Below are 22830 nucleotides of genomic sequence, written 5' to 3'. Positions count from 1 at the left end.
TTAAGCAGCCTGTGACATGTATTGAGCACCCAGGGAAACCAAGACTGGACTGTGGCGACTACAGATAACATTCTGATTTTCAACTTCTACATTAAAATGTAGATCTGGTTGATCGCAATCTGCTCATCTCTCTCTCTCTAACATTCATGTCATTTCTCCCTCACATGCAATGCATATAGAAGCTCTTATATAAATGATCCATTGCACATCCCTTGCAGTATCTTAGACTATATATTTCTACAAATTACTGTGCTTGCAATTCCCTTCACATACAACAACAATCAATAGATCATTGGTTGTTTACAATGGCCTATTTACATTTAAAACAGAGCAATATCCTGTCCCATCGGTCTGATCAGTCTTCATAAACATGTTGAATCTACAATTTGTACATCCTGACTTGCTATTTGTGCCTGTGACTTAATTAAAGACTAACACAGTGAGAAAGAAGATTTTTTAATTAGCTATAAAGGATGAGCTACAGAATTATATTTCTCTAAAGGGAGCTCTTACAATAGACTAAACGCAAAAAAAAAATCTCTGCAGCAGAAGCTACAAAACCAATTTGTGCTTGTGTCAGGGACAAACTGAATGTTCCATTGCTGCAACAGTCAATGAAATGAAATTGTCATTCCATATAAAGGGTAAACATGAAGTTCATTAATTAGCAATTGCATATGTTGTGAAGCTGCACTAAGAATTGTTCACAGAACTCATCCTACAAGTCGGATGAAGTTGCATGGGTTAAAATTTAATAGAACTGATAGAAAAGTCTGATGCGTAAACTACATGAAAGTCTGCCATCTGACACAACATGCCTGTGGTGTCTGACAGACTTTTTTTTCTCATTGAAATACGCTGACTGTCAGATGTAGATGTAGGAACAAAACACACCATCAGATATGACTTTATATTACAGCCTACGGAAATCAGATTTTGTAGGATCCTACATCCCATTCACAGGGTCTTATTTGTCATACACTGCCGCCTCTTTACTCTACCATATACTTCCATTCATAGGCTTTAATGTAACATATAGTGCCACTCACCAGGCTTAAAGGACAAGTAAAGTGAAATCCACAGTTGGACAACTAACACATTGACACTCCCAAGTCAATTTTAGTTTACTTTAATGTGCCATAGGATGCCCACCTCCCCCACTTTCAGGTAAAATAATAAAAAATAGGGGTCATTTACAACCCCTTTGCTTTATAGGGTTTCTAGGTATATATGATTTTTTCACAATGCATAAATAGAAGCCTAGATAATAGGGCCGATTCACTAAAGTGCGTTTTAACGTGCGCTATTTATAGCGTGCGTTAAAAATTTTATCGATTCTACATTTTCGCGATTTAACGCACGATTCACTATTAGCACACTTGCGCTAATTTACGCGCGATACTGCATGCGATATTTAACTCACGAAGACTAACTCGCGGTACATGTGCTAAATAATATAATAGTATAGTAAAATAATAGTATAGTCGCCGCATATAAATAGTAGCATATAAATAGTGCATATAAATTGTCGCCGCATATAAATAGTGTATATAAATAGTAGCCACACATAAATAGTAGCATATAAATGGTAGCATATAAATAGTAGCATATAAATGGTAGCATATAAATAGTAGCTTATAAATAGTAGCATATAAATGGTATCATATAAATAGTAGATGCTTATAAATAGTAGCCGCTAGTGATGAGCAAATGTGTTCTGGTTATCATTGGTGAAAAATTCGCAAATCTTTCGAAAGATCCACGAAACGGCAGAAATGTTGTGCGGCCAAAAAAATTGTTGCCCGCGACTATTATTTTTTGAAGCCTGTGTCAATTTTTGGTCGTGCGGTGAATTTTTGTGTGGCGAATTTTTTCATGCGTTTTGCCATTGGCAGATTGTTTTGCCGCGGAAAAATTTGCTGCAGAAAAATTTGCCGCATGTCCAAAAATTCGCTGCGAATCCATGCCTGGCGAAACATTTCATCACTTGTAGCCGCATATAATTAGTCGCACAAATGAACGCATGACATGTTAGCCATACACGCCAATACTTGCGGAAAATAACTGTATTAAAAATTACCATTTCGCTGCAAACTGGTGGCTAAATCACTCTAGGGGAAACACATACTTGAATAAATAACACTGCAAAGTCCATATTTTATTGCAAAAAGCTAATTTACTGTACTTTTCTATAATTATCGCCTGCCTGAAGTAGGTGTTAATTTTCGCATACTACCAGTTAATCAAATATCTGAGTTCTCTAAATGAGGGTAAAATGTGGTAGGATGTTATCCGTCTTCTTCTTCCTCTAGGTCAAATTCCATAGGAAGAGCTAGGAAGAGGCAAGTCGGGCAGCCCACCTGCAATACTTCTGACAGGTGCTATTGAGCACAGGACACTGGAGACCTGAATCAGGAGCGTTGGAAAGAGACTATGGAAGTGACATCATGTACACGCTGTGTGTAGTGTCACTTCGGTGACATGGGGGGCGTATTTAGAGTGGCACCGGACCTAAATACAGCTTTGACCTCCATAGAGAGTAGGACTTTGCTGCAACTATTGATGTTTTACACAAATGGGGGAATGTAATAAAAATCATGAATGAAAAAATGCCCACATATAAGAATGAAATTTGCATTTCGCAATGTAATATGGTTCATAGACTATTATTGCATTAAAGGCATGCTTGAAGGTGGCGTCTTTTGGAGCAAATGTAACTTTTTCATTAAGAAGTTTTATTACATACACAGCGCACTGGTGCAAAGAATAAAATTCCCAAACATTCTTCCACTGTGGTTACTAAACAGTTTCCACGTTTGCAAAGCCTATACTGTATATAATCTGTGCAAAGTCAGATTTTTTCAAACAGAGGCATACATTTTGCATTGCAAATAATTTTTACATTTATTTTACTTTTATTACATTCCCCCCTAAGAAACAAATTATCATTTAGAAAAAAAAAAAAAAGGTTTTCAACAGTCCTATGTAGTGTCCATTAAATACACAGCGGATCCTTTAATGATCTTTGTCACATTGCTGGCGCATTTAATAAGTTCTGCCTTATCCTCCTAAAGGCTACATTGAGCCAGGGGAGTGTTATTATAGACAGTTAGGAAATGGGCATTCTGCCTTCATCATTGATGATTCACAGAAAGCACCAGAGCTTTCATCAAATAAGCAAGGAAAATTCCAGAATGTCTGGGGATGAGAAATTTGAAAGTTTAATGAGCAAATTAAAAAGCAAGAGAGGCTGACCTTGCTCAGTCACTGGGGTCTCTGTGCCTCTTTTATTGCCGTCAGTTCTCATCCGATGCATGAGGGAATGTCACCGGCACTCTGAACTTTTATGTTCACTGTGATCTGAAATATCTCTGAGCCAGAGGACTGTCACAACAGGTATTGGTCCTTTGGTGACTCACTAGGAACAGTGTGGCCGCAAACATTAACTCAAATATGAGATTAATACGTTTTCTCGAGTAGAATGCTCTATAGGCTGGCAGGCTAACTTATGGCCCCCTGTCTGCTCAGAGGCTCTATAGACTATACTGTATGACACTGAGTCATTTAATCTGGCCCTTCAACAAGCTGTATGATATATAATTGGCCCACTACATGTAATAAGTGGTACTGGGCTATGGTAATATGTTTTAACAAAGGTAATACAATCCAACTTAGAAACATGCTTTCATTTCCTTGTAGGTCATATATGTGGTTGTATGTCATCTATTATAAGACCAAACCTTGCATCTCCTTCAATATATAATGGTATTTAATCTTTAGTCCTCACCTATACTTCTTCTGCTGGTTGGCTGGTTGGCACACTTAGTCCTATTTGCTTCCAGTTATATTATGTACCCTTGCCAAGAGAACCCTGTGATATTCTCTGCCCACTGCCCACTGTAACCAGCTTTTCCCTGACTAGTAACTATTCTTTCAAGTAAATTTTAGGTTGTTATAGTTTAAAGTGATGATGAATGACATGTTTGCATGGGACTTGCAGCGACAGGGTGAATCTGACGGTTCTTGCAGAATAATTGATTTATACATTTAACTGATGCGCAATCAACAAGAGCCATTTTAACAACATGAGCAGGCAGTTAGATGAACTCAGACTAATACCTTGCAAGGCACAGAAGAGATGACAATGACAATGTAAATATAACATGCTGCACATTATAGATATCAGTCACTCATCATCCTGCTAGCTGGCACTACATTTATTTTATAAAAGGTGAGAGTTTAATTTAAGATGCACTCCTCTGATGCCTTTTATTGGTCTGAGAGCCTGCTTTTAGAATCTTTACCTTGTCAGCAAATGCATATACAGAGGGAAAATAAAGTAGCCCGGAAGAGCGAGCCTGGAACAGGGGGAGCGGCGCGAGGCCATGACAAAGGGGGTGATTAGGAACCCAAAGGAAGTTAGTGTGTAGGATGATGGGAGCTGTAGCGCTAAAAGAGCAAGTGGGAGGAGAAAAGAGGCAGCATAAATAAAGAAGCAGGAAGGAGGGGGATCACTACCTTGTGGCAGCTGAAGGGAGAGGACATCACATCGTTGCTGCCCGCCCACCCGCCCTGGAGTAAGGGATTTGGGTGTAGGCTATAAGTGGGTATTGGATTGAGTAGTCGCAGCTTTGGCGTGGTGGGGCTGCCCTAGGGGGAGCCAAAAGAGGCTAAATAGATGAAGGTACAGGTGTTTCTGGAGGGACAGGCCTGGGGGCTAGGCTTTGGGGGGAAAACAGGCATAATAGGCACAGGAGGTGGGAAAGTTTGGTTGTAGAGGCTTAGTCACAGGTTTGAAAGGGTTCTTCAAATGTTTAAGGTTAATTTAAGGTTAGGTAATGGTAACAACTGTAATGCAGCCTTCAGCGGCTAAATGTTATGTAACCTATGTTTATGTAATTGGTGTAATGTGTATTGGAATGAAACATTGATTACAATGCTGTTATGTTATTAATAAAATAAGCTGCGGCCTTCCCACCCAGAAAAATTGCAGGTCTGTGTTTGGTGTTGCGGGGGTAAGCTGGGATGGGGGTTAAAGAAAAGGGGGCCGTTATTGCAACCTCCCTATGTCATGACAATTCCAGTTACTGAACTGGTGAGACTATATACAGTATGTGATATATTATTTTCTTGTTATTACAGTTATTTCATAAAATGTCAGCTTTGTCCGAATCTCTGTACAATATCCTGAAGAAAAAAAAAACAATGCAATGACAAGATCCTATTCTAGGTACTGGTCACCTGTTTAAAAGCAAACTTCTTATTGGTTGCTATGGGTTACTGCTTCTGGGCAAACTTATGGGGGAATGTAATAAAAATAGCAAGTGATGTGTAAAATCACATTTTTGCAAATGTTTAGAGGTGCTTGCAATGTAATACTGTTCATTAAACATTTATTACATTGCAAATGTTTAAGACATGCTTTAATATTAGTGTAAAGATAACAAGTTTTATTACATACACTGCACACTTGTGCAAACTAAAATATGTGCAATTGCAATCTTACTGACACACGGAAGGCAAAGGGTTCACAAAAGGTATTTTACATTCACACAAATGTTAGCCCCCATTAGTGTCTTTTAGTACATATGGGGAAAAGTGTCTCATCATTGGACAACTCCTTGTCTCTTCTCATTGTGGTATTAATAGAGTGGTGGGACTGAAGGGTAAAGCATCTTCCCATCCTTACTTTGGGTGCCAATGCTCCTTGGCCCAGGACTGTACAGAGAGACACACAAATTAAATGAAACAAAATACCTTTGGGCAAAGGATTATTAAGTCGTCCACCTCATGTCACTATTAATATATACATCATAGCAATACTCTTTTCAACACACTGATTTTTACATTTAAATTGCACTAATAGTTAGTGGTAGGCAGGTAGATTAAATAACCTACCCAGCAGGGCTTCCTCCTCCCAGTTCCTCCCTGCTTTCTCTATACCCTATGTGCCAGGCACAACAATAAAAAGATACTGTCAGGTGAGATATAAAACGGAAGATCTGTAACCCTATAATTTGATTTTATTATACAAAACCCAACAGCATTTCCTTAAATGTTCTGGCAATCTTTTTCTTTGAACATTCCTTTTACTGTCCCTTTACCATGGCTACCATCAATTCATCACTGCCTATATCTGCACCAGTTCTATGACCTAATCATTTCATAAGTGGGTTTTGTTAAAGCTTTGGCATATCCATACACTATTTGGACATATTTACATGCATTACAGCCTTTTGTAAGGCTGATGCCACACGTGGCGTTTTTCCGCTGCGTTTTTTCTCTACCTAAAAACGCAGCACAAGCCACACAGCCCGAGACTATGACGTTTTTCAGCCTAGTACTGGTGACGTAGCAAATCCCGTTGCCATGGCGCTAATAGTGCGAAATAGCAAAAAACGCTGCGTATTTCCGCTAGGTCTGGCAGCTGCCTTTGTGTACACATAGGAATAACTTGCTTTGCAAATACTGGCGTATTTTGGCCAACGCTTGAAAAATCCGTGCTAAGGCGTTTTCTAGCGTATTTCTGCATTGTGTGGTTTGCTTCGCGTCTTTTCAAGTTATTTCTATGGATGATGATATCAGGCGTTTTTCAGCCGCCGAGAGAATTAGAAAATACGCAGCGGAAAAACGCCACGTGTGGCATCAGCCTAAGCTTTAGTTTATGAATGTGTGAATGTTTGCAGCTGCCTTTTGTGGTCTATTTGGCATGTTTTTCTTTCCAGTAAATTTACAAACCACATCAGTTGTGGTCAGTGGGACCCACCAATTTGCAAGTATAGAACATTTCTCCAACCACAGTCTGCAACAGGGTTTCTTAACTTTTTTCTTGGGGAACCAAAATTGAATTTGGGACTCCTTGCATTCCAAAATAATTGTTTTAGAATTAACGATTTAACATATTTGTAATTATTATTGACTGTTGTAGCAGAACGTTTCACTTTACTTTATATGAGTTATGGAGAAGACACACCATAAACATACCTGGGTCCCAAACCATAGGTAAAGAATCACTGTTTTACATATAGAATCCCCTGCACTTTCTCAGCTCTTGGCAATAAGGTCCATAAATGCATATAATATGAATCATTAGCAGTTCTTATCAATCCCAAAAATAAGTTGTCAGTTCAGGCAATACCATGTTATACATGGTTGTGGCCAAAGTTTGAAATGTGTCATCTGCAGCAACAAATCGAACCACGTTATATAAACTCTGTATGTACGAGTTATGTAATTATACCTATATGTTTATAAGCAAAATGACACTATTTTAACTGAGTCATATAATAACAAGGCCAACATTGCACTCAGTGATTAACCACAGGTTTAAATGTTTTAATGAGTTTTCTGGAAAAACACACACTTAACACTTGGAATGAAATATTTAAAAAATGTAATTTGATCAGCTGTCCCCATTAAGTGCTTTAACGCATCATAATTATTATGATTATTACATGCTGCTGTGGCTAATAAAGCAAAATTATTAGCATAATAAGAGCTGGGCTTTTTCATTAACCTTGTCTAACATGAAGAGGTCTATTAAATGCTAGATCTTATTAAGTTCAATTAAGTAAGAAAGAATCACCTGACATTTCTATGGTCAGTTCTATACAGCGCAGCATCAAAAGACTTTCCTCTTCTCAATCTTTTCATTTTTTGCTGACTGTGTCTGGTTGGCCCAAATGAACAGCAGGTGGTGCTGTTGTTTCAAATTAATTTCATTAGCAATGTAAAAACTGTTATTTTTTGATATTAGAAAAAAATAATGAGTGTAAATGGTAAAAGAGTTTTGAAGAGTGCTTTTACATTGATTTGTCTTGAAGGTTTGCATTTCCTTTAACTCTGACATGCAATAATTCTATAGTAACTACAAATGCCAGACCTCATACCTTATTTCCCATGTGTAGGGACCCCAAGATGTAGGGCCCCTTTGCCTGGGTTCCCCTTTAGACAGCCATACCAGTGGGTGGCCTTTATGGAAACCTAAGGGTGGTCCTAATTGTGTGTGATATTATGGAGAAATACCTGAGTCTGCATTTATTACCACTGAATGCTGTTTGGAATAAATAAAGAAGTTTGTTTGGTTCAAACAAGCAATCTCAAGTCTTCTGGTTATTCCTCCCCAGGTGGATCACCAGCAACCTGGTAAGCACTCACCCAAGGGGCAGCAAGGTCCCAGGAGTTGCAGGGAGTTTGCAGGGAATCAACACAGTTCAAATAGCACACACGCTCAAGAATACTTATAGCCAACACTCGGGTGTGCTACACATGATCAAACTGGGAGGTGCAGGGCCCACTGGGGCTGCTGCCCAAGGGGCCCCCACACAACCCCATGGACCCCAGTCATGGACCCCCCACCACTTATGCAACCCCCCCACCCCGAGCATGCATACATTATACTAACCCTAGGTGCAATCGGAGGGAGGAAGGCCACCAGGATACAAAGAGAAATCTTAGTGAGTCCTGCCGCCCCAGGTCACAATGTTTGGCGCAGGTGTGTGCGCATCGGCAAGCTTACCTGGAGTGACAGAAATCACTGGGATCAGTATTGCTGGCAGTGAGTGGGGCTAGAGAGGCATGGTGGATATTATTGGCGGTCAGGATAGTTATTACCTGAACCAAACATGGTGTTAAAGTGGCCACACACTGGCTGGCCCTATACGACTTCCAACCGATTAGCCCTGAGTCAGAAGTGACAGATACTGTACAAATGTCCATACATGACATGTACTGTTCATGTTGGCCCAAACAACTGGAAATGCAGAATGTTAGATGAACTGTGGCTTCTCTTTACTCCCTCACTTGTCCAACAACTGGCAAACATGGTGCTTTCACGGATAACATTTTGAGGAGTAATCCAGCAGACATGTCTAAAAAATCATACAAAACCTAGTTTCTTACAATTTTATCTGCATTTGTATAGCAAGCCTTAATCACGACAATACCTTCAGTGAACAATATGGTTTGATCCTGATGTAGCCTCCAATCAAATTCTAAATTGATATGTTACAACCCAGATTGGACACATTAGCTTTTATAAATGCTTCTAACTAAAGATTTAAGTTTTTGGCTCCTGATTTAGATCTATTATGCTGTAGACAAATCATAGTGCATTGCTTCTTCTTCTTCAGATCCCTTGAGTTTAAAATACAATTCAAGTTGAATGGAGTTGGAAAACTAGCCAAATTAGGTCTGACTTTGCTGTCTTAATCATTATTAAATGACTAATTTTCTCCCAGCTAATGAGTTATAATTTATAGACTGCCGGTTGCAGGTAGCAGACTGATGCAATGAAAGATCCACCATGCAGCCATAGCAGGTACATACAGTAGCTGTTAATCCTGTACAAGTGCTCTGTAACATAAAGCTGTCATCACTTTCCCAGGCAAGAGATGATTTAGACATAATGTCCCTGAGATGTTTTGGTAATTCCCACTGTTCCCAATGACAACATCCTTCTACACCTGATACCATTTATTTTAAAGAACATGGTGTTACAATCAACTGACATTAACAAACCTTGAAATCAGATATCAATTTGTGGCACTTACACTGCTGCACAGGGACTGGCATGAAATCTATTGGAACAACTTAAATCCTTTTGATGACAAAGTATCATATTCTTATAACTTAAAGAAAATTAGTTTTCAGCTCTGCTGGAATGCTCCATAATAACATTTTAAGACAGAGGTGGCGAAAGGTTCCTAGTGGAAAGGTTCCTAGCTCCTTCTTAGCTTGGGTTTGCTAAAAGAGGAATGAAATACCAGCCTGGCACTAAATATGTCTAGATTCTGCTGTCTGGAATGATGTGGAGTGCCAGCCTTTATTTACAGTGTATATTTCCAATTGGCTCCGTAAGCTGAAGGTCTGGGGCTTGAGCACCCGTACCCACCATGACCAAGGGCAGTGATCCCCAACCAGTGGCTCGGGGGCAACATGTTGCTCACCAGCCCTTTGAATGTTGCTCTCAGTGCCCCCAAACCAGGTAGTTATTTTTGAATTTTTGACTTGGTGGCAAGTTTTGGTTGAATAAAAACAAGATTTACTACCAACTTAAGCCCCCTGTAAGCTGATAGTGTGCATAGAGGCTACGTAATAGCCAATATTAGCCCTTACTTGGCACTGACATGAACTTTTATGATGCTTGTGTTGCTCTCCAAGTCTTTTTACTTTTAACTGTGGCTCACAAGTAAAAAAGGTTGGGGACCCCTGACCAAGGGTAAGCTTTCTACCTCATATCACTAAGTAGCTGTTTTCTGGTTCTTTGAGCCTTGTATGGAATTATGCTTTTAGTTTTTAGCTAGTTCTTTTTGTCTACAGATGACCAAAGATTGATGTTCAGCAGTGTCGGATTGAACTGGCAGGACACCGGCCCACCCAGGCCCCCTGGCACTGCAGATGCTCCTCAGAAGGTCAGAATGGAGGTTATGCGGAGGGGGCAGCAGTGGGGGAAAATCTACATTTTTGTCTCCTAGCCTATATTTCTTAACTTTATGCTACAAATTTGCCACAATAAAGGAACCTGAGAAATTGCTATTGATTTATTATATGATTAAATTGGGTAATGGCCTTTGCCTGTTCATTATTCCTTAACCTTTGTTGCACTAATGCACTTTCGAGCTTTTGTTCTTCTCAGTTCTCTGTTAGTTTTCTTTCTAAAGATATTTTTATTCTAGTTCAGCACCTGAATACAGATTTCACCCTCTGGTAAGATATTTCACCTAATCATTTCTAGTGTCAAGTGGGTTCAGGAACACTGAGAAAGCTACATAAGAACTTGAACATAGAATGCAGCCTTCAAAGCTGAAGGCCAGTCTGACCCAGGAGAGTGGATGGGGAGCCATGAAGTGCATTGATATGTGTTGATCCTTGTCCCCCACAGCAATATCCTTATTGGCACCTCTTTGGATAATGTTCTCTTTTTCCATTTGAAAAAAGCAAAATGTAGTTTATAGATCTGCTAAAAGCAATCGTTACTTTTGTATTTACTTTTATAAATCTCGGTAGCTATTACTCGGAGTGTGATATTGCATCTCTAGTAAATTATCCACTGTGTCAGCGCATCCTGATTTTGGCTTAGTGTCCCGGTGGTAGCTCTCGTCTTCATCTTCCAGCAATATTTTTAGCTTTCCTCCGAATACTAAATTCTACCCCGAGAAATATCCAGGTTTAGCAAGCAGACTAAACAACCTATTTGTGCCTATCAGCCATAAATTGCTCTGTGCATGCTCTGTCAACCTGTCATATTATGCTACTGCTGTATATAAAGTATGTTATTCTTGCCCATGTATTAGAGAAATTCATTTACCACGGACATTCTTATGGCAAACTACCGTGATGCTGGCATCCTTTCTGATACAATAAAATGCAAGGTGGCCATGGAGAATGCCTGGCTCATGGAGAGTCTCTAGGTGCATATTTGTCCACAGACCAGAAAACTACATTCAATAGAATACACAAATATAACACATTTATACATGATAAATTTTAGTAAAATAGAGTTGTTTAAAAAAGAATATTTATTAACATTTTTAAAAAGTTATGTTCTGTGTTATCTTTACATAAAGAAGGATACTCGGATGGTTACATATACAGGTACAGGATCTGTTATCTGTAAACCCATTATTCAGAAGGCCATCTCCTATAGACTCCATTATAGTCAAATAATTCAAATTTTAAAAAAGATTTTCTTTTTCTCTGTAATAATAAAACAGTAACATGTACTTGATCCCAACTAAGTTATTATTAATCCTAATTGGATGCAAAACAATTCTATTGGGTTTATAAATGAAGCCCCAGGACCTGACCATTCTGAATTCTTTATCACAAAAGAGCAGTTCTCGTGCTTTATGGCTCTTTTATTATAGTTTTAAAATTATTTGCCTTCCTCTTCTACTTGTTTCCATCTTTCAAATGGGGGGGGGGGGGGGTCATTAATCTGGCAGCCAAAAACTCTTTCTACAATTTTAATGTTATTGTTTCTATTTATTATTATCCATCAGTTCAGATCCTCAAATTCTCAGATGGCTGTCAGAAGTGCATTTTTATTTTTTTTCTTCTAGTGCTGAATTTCCCCTACAATGCAAGCATCTCTAGTCCTCGAGTTACTGGGGGCTGTATGTTGTGTATCCTGCTCCTTATAATGGAGTTTTACATATCTGGTATTTCAGAAAGAGACTATCCACAGAGATTTAAATGTTCCTCTATGGACTCCACTCTGTGGTTGGGGAGATGTTGCTGGAGAGCCTGAGGCCAAGGCCTCAATATGTTAAAACCAGGACCCTAAGGCATTGAGAACTCCTTAGTGCAGGGGTGGGCAAACTTTTAGGTTCAGGGGCCACATTGACTTTTAAAATTTGACAGACGGGCTGGGCCAGCACCAGACGCCGTCTCCGGTGATCAGTCCACTAGGTTTTGAGTCGCTGTGCTTACATGCAGTCTTAATATCAAGTCTCGCATGATTTTCTGAAGGCATGAGTTGTGATCTGGGACTGCGGTCTCTGTTAGGAAAAGCAAGACACACCAATCCACGGCAGGCCGGATTAAAAAGACCAATGGGCCGGACGTGGCCTGCGGGCCGTAGTTTGCCCATTCCTGCCTTAGTGGAAGTTGAAGGAAGAAACCCCATGAATGAGGGCTTGTAGTGAGTGATAAGATTACTCATTATAGCACAGTGTGAGATAGACAGGGGAGCTAAAAGGAGGAGTCCTATGCTCCACCAAGGAAGGGTCAGTGTTGGGTTAGTTCCCCAATTAACACATGCCTGACTTCAGTGTGTAGGGGATCGGGCGAATCTATATTCCTTTAGGTATCAAGTGTATGTGAGAGAATTATAGATCATCCTGGAGACCCTTTATGCCTACTATCTTGTGAGCGCTCATGCTGATAGCAAGAGAAAGCCACATGTAGCAGGGCTCTCGCTAGACAGCTGCAGGAGTTAAATACACCAATGTCTACAGACTGCTACTTAGCAAACAGCTGACTGTTCCTGGGTGAAGTAGAATATTATCTGTTTCAGTAAAGCATGGGTCAGGGTTAAGCACAAAATCATATTTATTGCTGGGACCATTACTATAACATATTCAAATGGCACTTTTCCTACATTGTCTGAGATTGCTTTTGTTCATCCACTTGGGCTTATTGTGACCAGTTAATTGAATTTTGTATTATCATTCTGAATTTGCATTATGTGATCTCCAAAGCAAGTAATGAAGTCCCTTCTATTATATATAATAGGTGCACAAAATCAGCTGCTTTTATGGGGGGGGGGGCAATGCTGGGCCAAAGCATGAGCGAGGTTGTCGAAAAATGCCAGTTTGAAGATCCTTATTTCACTCCCAGGGCCAGAATTAGGTGTAGCAGAAAGAAGAGGTATGTGCCCCATTATAGTTATAGTTATTGATTAATGTCCTAATAAGTCAGTTTATGGGGGGGGGGGTCAGTGGAGTGCCTTAGGTTTAACCCAACTCACCTTTCTGCCCCTGTCACATTGCGCTGTGATTACTTCATACGGACATTACAACATTTTCTACAAACGTAATGTTAATAAGTTATGCAATTTGTGTGCTTTTAGAGGGCCCAAAGATCTTGTTGTGGGGGCCAATTACTAGTCAGTGCTAGTTCATACAATATAGTAAAAATAATGAATTATTGTGCTAATAAGTCAGTCAGTTTATTGGGGGTCAGTGAAATTTGCCCTAAATTTAAACCCTACCCACCTACCTGCCCCTGTCACACTGCTCTGCCTTGTAACCGCTTGATATGTAAGTTTCTTTGAAAGTAATGTAAGTTTTTGCATAAGTTACAAAAAATGCGTAAAATTTAGGGGCCCTATGTTCTTGCTGTGGGGCCCATTAGCTACTTATTCCACTGCTGAAAAGTTCATGTAAGAGACAACTCACATAATTCAGTTAATATTTGCCAAAATAAAGAGTTAATGTTACTCCTATGAATAGTTAAATGATTAATTAATGTGTGAATAAGTCAGTCAATTGTTTTGTGAGTCAGAATTTACCTTAAATATTTGAATCCATTGGTGGTCAGTGGAGTTTGCCTTTGCCTGCCCCTGCCTACTGTTCTTGCAGAAACAGAACATTTACTGAGATTTAAATTGTTCCACTCTGTGGTTGAGGAGATGTTGCTGAAGAGCCTGAGGCAGAAGGCCTCAATAAGGAAAAGCCTAACACATGGAGAACACCTTAGTGAAAGTTTGAGAAAGGAACCCCATGAATGAGGACTTATAGTAAGTGATAAGATATTACTCATTATAGCACGCTCTAGGAGTGTGAGATAGATAGGTTAGCTAGAAACAACAGCCCTATGCTCCAACATGGAGTGGCACTGTGAGGTTAATTGCCCAATCAACAGATGCTGGATGTATGGAGAGCCTTTAGTGTAATATAATAAAAGAAGCAAAGTTTGCTACCAGTCTATTGCCCATAGCAATCAATCAGCAGATAGCATTATCTATCTAGATCTTATTGGTTTGCTTAGGCTTTGTGCCTTTTACTACATATGATGGTTTTACTACCTTGCAAGGGTCCGTACTGTGAGAGAGCCACATGTAGCTGGACAGCTGCAGGAGTTAAATACTCTCATGTCTACAGATGGCTGCTTAGCAAACAGTTGACTTTTTCTGGGTGAAGTAGAATATTATCAATTTCAGTGAAGCATGAGCCGAGGTTAAGCACTGAATCATATCTATCTCTGGGACCATAACTATAAAGTATTGCAAATAGCACTTTTCCTACCTTAGCTGCGATTGCTTTTGTTCATCCACTTGGGCTTATTGTGACCAGTTAATTGAATTTTGTATTATCATTCTGAATTTGTATTATGTGATCTCCAAAGCAAGTAATGAAGTCTCTGCTATTATATAAATAAAAGGTGCAAAATATCAGCTGATTTCATGGCGATGGAGGTTATGCACAGCAACATTCCTGGGCCCCGTACATTTTAGGGCCCTGCAGAGCAGAAAACATATTCAGAAAAAAGTTAAATAAAGTCCAATGATCCCCAAATATCGTAAATGGTAGTAGTGTTTATTATAGGCTGTATTACCTACTGCCTTCAGTTGTTGAACTAGTCCCCCTAAACAATGGTACAACGATGGGGGGTGTGGATACTTCTTTATTATCTGTATTCCTGTTATATTTCCTCTCTTTTCTATACTTTCTCTCACTTCTATTCCGACAGGGGGGACCCTTGCAAACAGGTGGCACTGAAGATGGGAAGGCCTATAAGGGCCCCTGATCTCCAACAACCCCTTGGCCTAAATCCATGCTGGAAGATAAGACAACTCTTCACACAGAATTGTTATTCTGACCACTTATGTATAGGCTGTTTGTAGTTGTTGCTGCACAAAGTAAAAGCAATAGCATCTGCCTTGTTGTTTTTCTCTGAAACAAAAAGAACCCCCTGCTGATTCTCCTAACTTGTACAGAAATTCATCTGACACATTTAGCTTCTGCCTGGTTCATTCTCTTTAGTTTTGTTTTCTCTGACTGCGTTCTTGCTATTGTGTTCCTGCTGATAAGAGACAGTGTAGATTATGGTTCCTTCAATTGTTGACAAACAAACAATATCATCAAAATAACTTTGTTTTTACATGTACAGGACTGGGCAGCCTTAATAGAAAGTGTTAATGGGCCCATCTTGCAATACTGTCAGACAGAGAGCTTTCTCTTTAGCCGCCCATACACGTTAAGATTTTTAAAAGATATTTTCGTTATCGTAGGACCAAGCTTATCGTGGTCCTGCAAACAATTGGATAAAGGGCAATTTAATTGCTAATGGCGAAAATTTTCAGACCTGCTCGATTGATTTTCTGACTGATGTCTAATGAAAAATTGGCGGATGTACAATTGTTCGGTGCCCACTAACCTTACAATAATTTAATGGATTTGTCAGATCACAATTAGATTGTAAGCTCTACAGGGCAAGGACCTCCTTCCTACTGTGTCTCATACCACATGGCGCTTAATCTCTGTGTATTTATACTTATTTTTTGTACTTATTATAACACTTGTCCTCCCTGTGTGTAACTGTGTATATTGTAAGTGTTGCGTATCCTTGTAGTGCTTTTTAAATAAAGTTATACATACATACACTTAAACTGGTCAATAGAGAGAAAAAAATCTTAACGTGTATGGCCACCTTTAGTCAGAAAGGTTAGAATTGAAGGTCCACTTAATAATACACACAATATAACTAGTGTACTCACTTTCTATTCTCTGTCACTTATTTAAGTTTAAATTCAAATAGTTAGTTAGTTTTATAGTTTTACTATACGGTCTTAAATATGTATGGGGTTATGTAATAAAAGACACTAAGTTTGCCCAGCAGCAGTAACCCATAGCAACCAACTGGTAGAATTTACTGGTCACCTGTTTAAAAGCAAACATCTTATTGGTTGCTATGGGTTACTGCTTCTGGGGAATCATATGTGATTAGACTGCAAAAGTGAGTCTATTTAATTTTGAAAAACTAGAACCCAGGTATCAATGTCAACTTATGGTGTGCTACCTATGCCTAAGCTTAAATATATACATATATACCTTCTGATCTAAAATAATTTTTTTGTCTGATTTGAAATCTTGTTAAACCAGAAATATGGACTAAAACATGTAATGGGTGGAAGAGGTGGCAGGAGGCTTGACGGTGCTAGGAAGAGCAGGGGGTGGTGGAAGGGGTTAATAGGAACAGGTAATGGCAGGAGGAGGGGGGATCATCAAGCAGGAGGTGGGATCAGGATAGGGAGAGTTAGCAGCAGAAAGGTAGAGGAAGGGGTGGTCCCAGTTACCTTGCGGAAGCCAAGGTGCACCTCCTTGTCAGCTCTTGAGTGCAACTGGTGGTGGAATGGGGGGAGGGGGGTGTTCATGCTCTCACAGATTGCGGTATGAATACTTGTTAGGGTACCTAGTAGTACCAGGAGTGTAGTGGAGTTTGGTTTGTTGCCTGCTCTCACTTGCCCATCTGAAGCTGCTGCGGGAGGTGGCCGGCATGGCAGGCAGCCATGGTTGGTGGTTCTTAGTTGACAAGCATTCCAGTGGGCATAACATGGATGTTTAATATTATTGGTAAAAATGTTATTGGCAAAAATGTTGATCATTTTAACTTACTTTTTAATGTATTTAGCTATTTACATATTTTCTGTTTAATAAAAGCTGTGGCCTGTTATGTCCCATCCTGGACGTCATCATTGTCTATGAGGTACCCGGGATGGGGGAAGGAGCTGAGTAAGGAAGCCTGTGAAATTTATGCTGCACTGTCAGGGCTGTGATAGAACCAAAGGGGATCATGGCAACGGGTGCTGCATTTACTGGAAATCCTCAAACAAGTCAGTAAGACAAGTCTGAATCCCACAGAGAAGCCATGATTATACTCGATCATCCAGACAAACAAAAGATCAGGTCAATGCAGGATAAGAAGAACTAACAGCAGGAAAGTAATATAAATAGTCTTCCTGTAGAAAGTGTGAAATGAAAACACTGCGGATAGATAGAGCAATGCAATAGAGCACAAACAGGTCAATATTTTGTCTACCCGTTGTTACTGTACTGAGAATGTACTGAAGTTGGTTTGCCAGCAGTCCCCTATTAGGTGGATGACCCAACTCACTGTTCAACTACTGTCATTCGCTACTCACCTCCCTAGTCAGCAACTGAACAACCTCCACCCTTTATTTGGTGTGCAGCAATAAAGTATGACTGCACAGTTGGTAACCTTTTCAAAACTTGGGATGTAGTATTTGGAACAAATCCCTAGCAGGGAACAGCTGACAAAATATGGATATAGTGTTTATTAGATTTGACAACTAAAACTTTGCAAAATGAGAAAAATATGACACTAATGAGCACAGTCATTCAGTTAGATCTCTCTATCACTGTCTAATTAACATTTCTGTGAATAAGAGGTGACAGAAAAATGTCATATTTGTAGTATGTTCATTAAAATCCAATTCTTGATGAGAAAAACATGTGAGACAAAAAGGCCAGTAAATTCACTCTATGACAGGGGTATAAGTGTCATACTAAGTAGATGGAGCTATAAATGCCATAAGTAAAACTATACTTTTTCTTAGAGCTTAGAGATTATTTAAAAAAAAAACCAAAACATAGGGAAATAATTATGCCGAATGAAACAGAAATGGTTCAATTGGCTTAGAGATTGGGTTAACTGGCCTTATACCCAAAATGTACTGTGCCTCTCATTTTAGAGGGTGTCTGTCATTCTTGCCAAAGTTATTCTTTTGCCCTGTGCATAAATAAAATTCAGTACTAAATTCAGTAATATTAATTGCAGTAAAGAAACAACAACAAGAGATCCTCTGCACTCACCCATTATCAATATATATAGGACATTTAAGACATTCTGTGCATTAAGCTACTAAGAAATGCCCTCCCCCCCAGACCCAAAGAGGGATTGTTTGTCCATATACTGCAATATACTTCAAGCTGGCCAACTATGTCAAAGTCATCCCTTGAGGCCAGTCCTACACTGACTTAAGCAATTCATTAAGAATTCAATAAACGTTTAGCAAAGGGACTAAGTCTTACCTGCAACTTTCTTGCTTTCAAGGTTAAAACCCCCATATGGTTGCCCTTTTATTGGCTCCACTGGGATCGCCTGACTTCAGCTGGGAAGGGTGGGAGCTACAACATGGAGCTGGCCACTGCTCCTGTATAAACTGTAGCAAAAAAAGGGAAAGTTGTGCTCAACCACTAAATTTTAAACCTTAATGCACAGAATGTCTTAATGCCCTATATATATTGATAATGGGTGAGTACAGAGGATCTCTTGTTGTTTCTATGTATTTTGTGGTCACAACCTCTTTGCACCCCCGCCTAATGGTTTAAAATTTAGTGGTTGAGCACAACTTTCCCTTTTTTTTGCTATAATTGCAGTAAAGGTGGCCATACACATAAAGATCCACTCATTTGATGAGGTGTGCATCTGCGTCTTGATTCTGTACTCATAATGAAGGCTTGTATCCCGTCAATGGGATCCGCTATCACCCCCCTCAATGTGGCCTATTTGGAAAGATCCACTGGTGTGAGTCACACAAAGGATATGCATAAGCTCATGAGAATGACACCCAAAGAGGCTTACAGATATGCATTAGCCCATGAGAATGACACCCAAAGAGGCTTACAGATATGCATTAGCCCATAGGATTTTCATCACATGGCTACTGGGCAAACAGTCTTTATAACTGCTGGGCTTATGCAAATGACAAAGGACTGTCTGTTTGATATTGTAATAGAAGGTAAAATAGGTCCTGAGCTTGCATATATTTTATCTGCTTAAGCCACACTTCTGTTACCGTATATGAGAAAAAAATGTGTGTATTAAAAAAAATATATATATATATGTATAAAAGACACATTTGAGATATGTTACATAAAAATGACATATTGTGAAGTATAAAAAGTGGGAGAGGACAGAAAGAAATTGATTTTTTACCTGTCCACAGCAATAGCCGTCAGGGTAAACACAGACACATAAACAGTCACTGGCTGCATCAAGAATACAAAATAGCACATAAACTTCCCGAAAACCCATCCCTGTGGGTTAAATGCATATGCCAACGTAAAAGGCACGCAGGTGGCACACATCAGCATGTCAGAAAAAGCCAGGTTCCCAATAAAGAAGTTGGTGACGTTGTGCATCTTCCTGGTCCGACAAATGACATACAGGAGAAGGTAGTTTCCAAAAATCCCAATCAGTACCACCAGGGTGTAGCAAGGTATGAAGAGGGGTTTGTAGGACTGGATAAGCTGGACACCTGTGAACGGAGCACTAGCATTTGAGCCGTTCTTGTTCACCATATAGATGGTTAAATTTTCTGGTTCATAGCTCCAACCAATTGTGGTCTCCATTTTTTTAAAGGACAATGGCACTAGAAAATGTAATACAATGAATGAAAGCCTAAGCACACAGTGTATGTTCTTCCATTTGTTCAATACTCCACATAGAAATGTTACCCAGTACATTCACTGCACAGCATTATGAACTCAAGGTACAAGGCCCAGAGGAGATGTCAGTGTATTGTGCTCATTCTGTTGGGTTTTATACATGACGTTCCCTTGGCAGTGTGCTTGTGTAAATGTTCTTTGCTGCATTGGAAATTCACAGGGTTCTGAAATTAAAATCTTTATAAGACTTCCCACAGCTATGATCCAATGTTTAATTCAGGATTATATTAAAATATTACAATTAAAAATGAAAACCAAAATCAGAGAAGAGGGCGTTTCTGTAGATCTGCCAATAGCTGGGATTATGGCTGTACCAATTTTATCGTTAGCTCATGTTCTGGAGCGCACTCCTCATCGCTCTCTATATATACAGTCGTTCATATACTATATCCTGCTGATCCTTTCTTTTCTTTGGCTAGTGCACCTTCCCTCCCCTTTGTCTTGCCTCTGCTGTAGTCCAAGGACATCTCAGTTTTTCTGTTCCTAGACAAAGCCAAAAAGAGGACAAAATGACAGTAGATTAGCAATTGCCTTGTAATTACAGTAACTACACAGCAATAACGCTAGTTTTTTTCCTGTTCAAAAACAACTAGAGTCTGTTTTTAAAATACCTAATGGCTTCTAAATGGCCTCTTTGTACATTTTGTGAAGCACCTATGCTTGTCCCTTCTGTTAACCTTAATTATAGAGCTCCAACAGAACATTCTAATTTGCTCTGAGCTGTGCAAAGACAAAATAGGGATTAAAAAAACAAATGGCTTTATAGGGAAGCAAAAAATTGCCTCCTGTTAAAAGCTTTGTTGTAATATTCTGATGTTCTATATACAGACATGATCCCATAATGATAACTATTTCACAATTATTTTGTTAGTTAAAATAACCTTGTGTGGGTGACATCTTTGGTGGTTTATGCACATGATGCTAAATTTGTTGCATTAATATGAACATATTCATATGACTCCCCAGCACACATTAAGAATAAAGGCAAAACAAAATGAATGTATAAACTATGCATATGATTCTAAAAGCCATGTTAGTACTGATAACTTGCAGGTGTATATGGGCAAATGTTTGCTGACTTCAAAGCCAGGATTTTGTTTCCAGGTTTGGAGTCACCTATTATTAGTGAAATATCAACATACATGTCAACTTAGACTTGATAAATGTAATTTTCAGGTTTATTCAGTATATATCTGCAGTTTACTTATTCCAACAATACAGGTATGGGATCTGTTATCTAGAATGGAGTCTATGAGAGATGACCTCTTGTAATTTGGGGCTTTTTCGGATAATGGGATTCTGGATAATGGATCCTATACCTGTATATACATAAATATTTACCTTTCCCCGGGGCACATATGCTAGAGCACACATGGGCACTTGCACCCCAAGGAATGCTGCTCTGTGCAACGAGCGCTGGATCACAAATCTGGGTGTCAATCAGCTCCTTAGTGTAGACAGTAAGAACAGGCCCTGATACCAGCTTTGCCTCATGGCGCTACCTGTGTCGGGCAGTGCTCTAACAAGGGATGCATGTAGGCATCTAGCCACCCACCACATCACTGCCACATGGGCAGCGCTCTATCCAAGGGGCAAGTTATGGGTATCTGCACTAAAAAATGTGGCTCAGAGGACCGTGACAACTTACACAGGTAGGACACTGTGTACAAATTGCAGACAAAATTCATTTTTTGCACTTTGCTCAGTGCATCTTTTATTGTAAATGACCCCTATAATGTTCCAATATGTTGAATCAATCAAGTGTTGGTCAAACACACAGCCTGTCAGACCTGATGCATCAATCCACCAGAGGCTAACCAAAAGCCAAACAGCACAAGGTTCCAACAGATCAGGAGAGCGCCAAATGCAGTATTACTGTGTCAAAGCTTTTATTGCTGACTACAAACATGACATGTTTCAAATGTATACACTTGTCCTCTAACAAACATCAGTCACACTTTACTGCTGCGCTGCAAGTTGGAGTGATATCACTCCCTCCTTCCCTTCCCACCAGCAGCCGATCTGCACAATATGGGCAGGTAACAAAATAGCAGGTACCTATATTGCTAAAAATGCTCTCATGCCCCACCTAGTGGTATGAGTATAACACTGAATTTTAAAAACCCAAGTTCAGCTCATGGCTCCTCCAGTTACATGGAAGTAGGAGAAATAATAGCTTATCTGAAAGCCGTTATATAGTAACATAGTAACATAGTAACATAGTAACATAGTAAGTTGGGTTGAAAAAAGACATACGTCCATCACGTTCAACCATAATGCCTATATATAACCTGCCTAACTGCTAGTTGATCCAGAGGAAGGCAAAAAACCCCATCTGAAGCCTCTCTAATTTGCCGCAGAGGGGAAAAAATTCCTTCCTGACACCAAGATGGCAATCGGACCAGTCCCTGGATCAACTTGTACTAAGGGCTATCTCCTATAACCCTGTATTCCCTCACTTGTACTGAGAGCTATCTCCCATAACCCTGTATTCCCTCACTTGTACTGAGAGCTATCTCCCATACCCCTGTATTCCCTCACTTGCTAAGAATCCATCCAGCCCCTTCTTAAAGTTATATAATGTATCAGCCAGCACAACTGATATATAGTGTAGTGCTGGCTCCTTCTAAAAGCTAAAATGCACTCATATGGCTGCCTACACACCAATATTACAACTATAAAAATACATTTGTAGGTTCAGGATTACAAGGATTACTAACTGGCTTGGTCTACCCAATCTAATATTAGTTTGTACAACCAATCACAAAATGATGATACATCTTAACTTTTTCAAACAGACAAATACTATAATGTAACTTTTATTAGTAGAATAGATGTGGCTGCTTGGGTAATA

The 22830-nt window shown here is 39.5% G+C and overlaps 1 protein-coding gene across 1 annotated transcript in view; it reads right to left on the bottom strand.

Moving 5' to 3' along the window:
* LOC100493271 (prolactin-releasing peptide receptor-like) overlaps nucleotides 1–22830 on the bottom strand; it is a 52133-nt gene that overhangs the window by 10524 nt on the left and 18779 nt on the right. The window contains exon 2 of the mRNA XM_002932968.4: nucleotides 19465–20459. Coding sequence (XP_002933014.2) covers nucleotides 19465–19994 — 530 coding nt within the window. The 5' untranslated portion in view covers nucleotides 19995–20459. The remainder of the gene's footprint in view (nucleotides 1–19464; nucleotides 20460–22830) is intronic.

Source organism: Xenopus tropicalis, chromosome 3 (genome assembly GCF_000004195.4).
Source record: "Xenopus tropicalis strain Nigerian chromosome 3, UCB_Xtro_10.0, whole genome shotgun sequence".
NCBI classification, from domain to species: domain Eukaryota; kingdom Metazoa; phylum Chordata; class Amphibia; order Anura; family Pipidae; genus Xenopus; species Xenopus tropicalis.
This window is presented reverse-complemented; position numbering and strand designations above follow the sequence as displayed.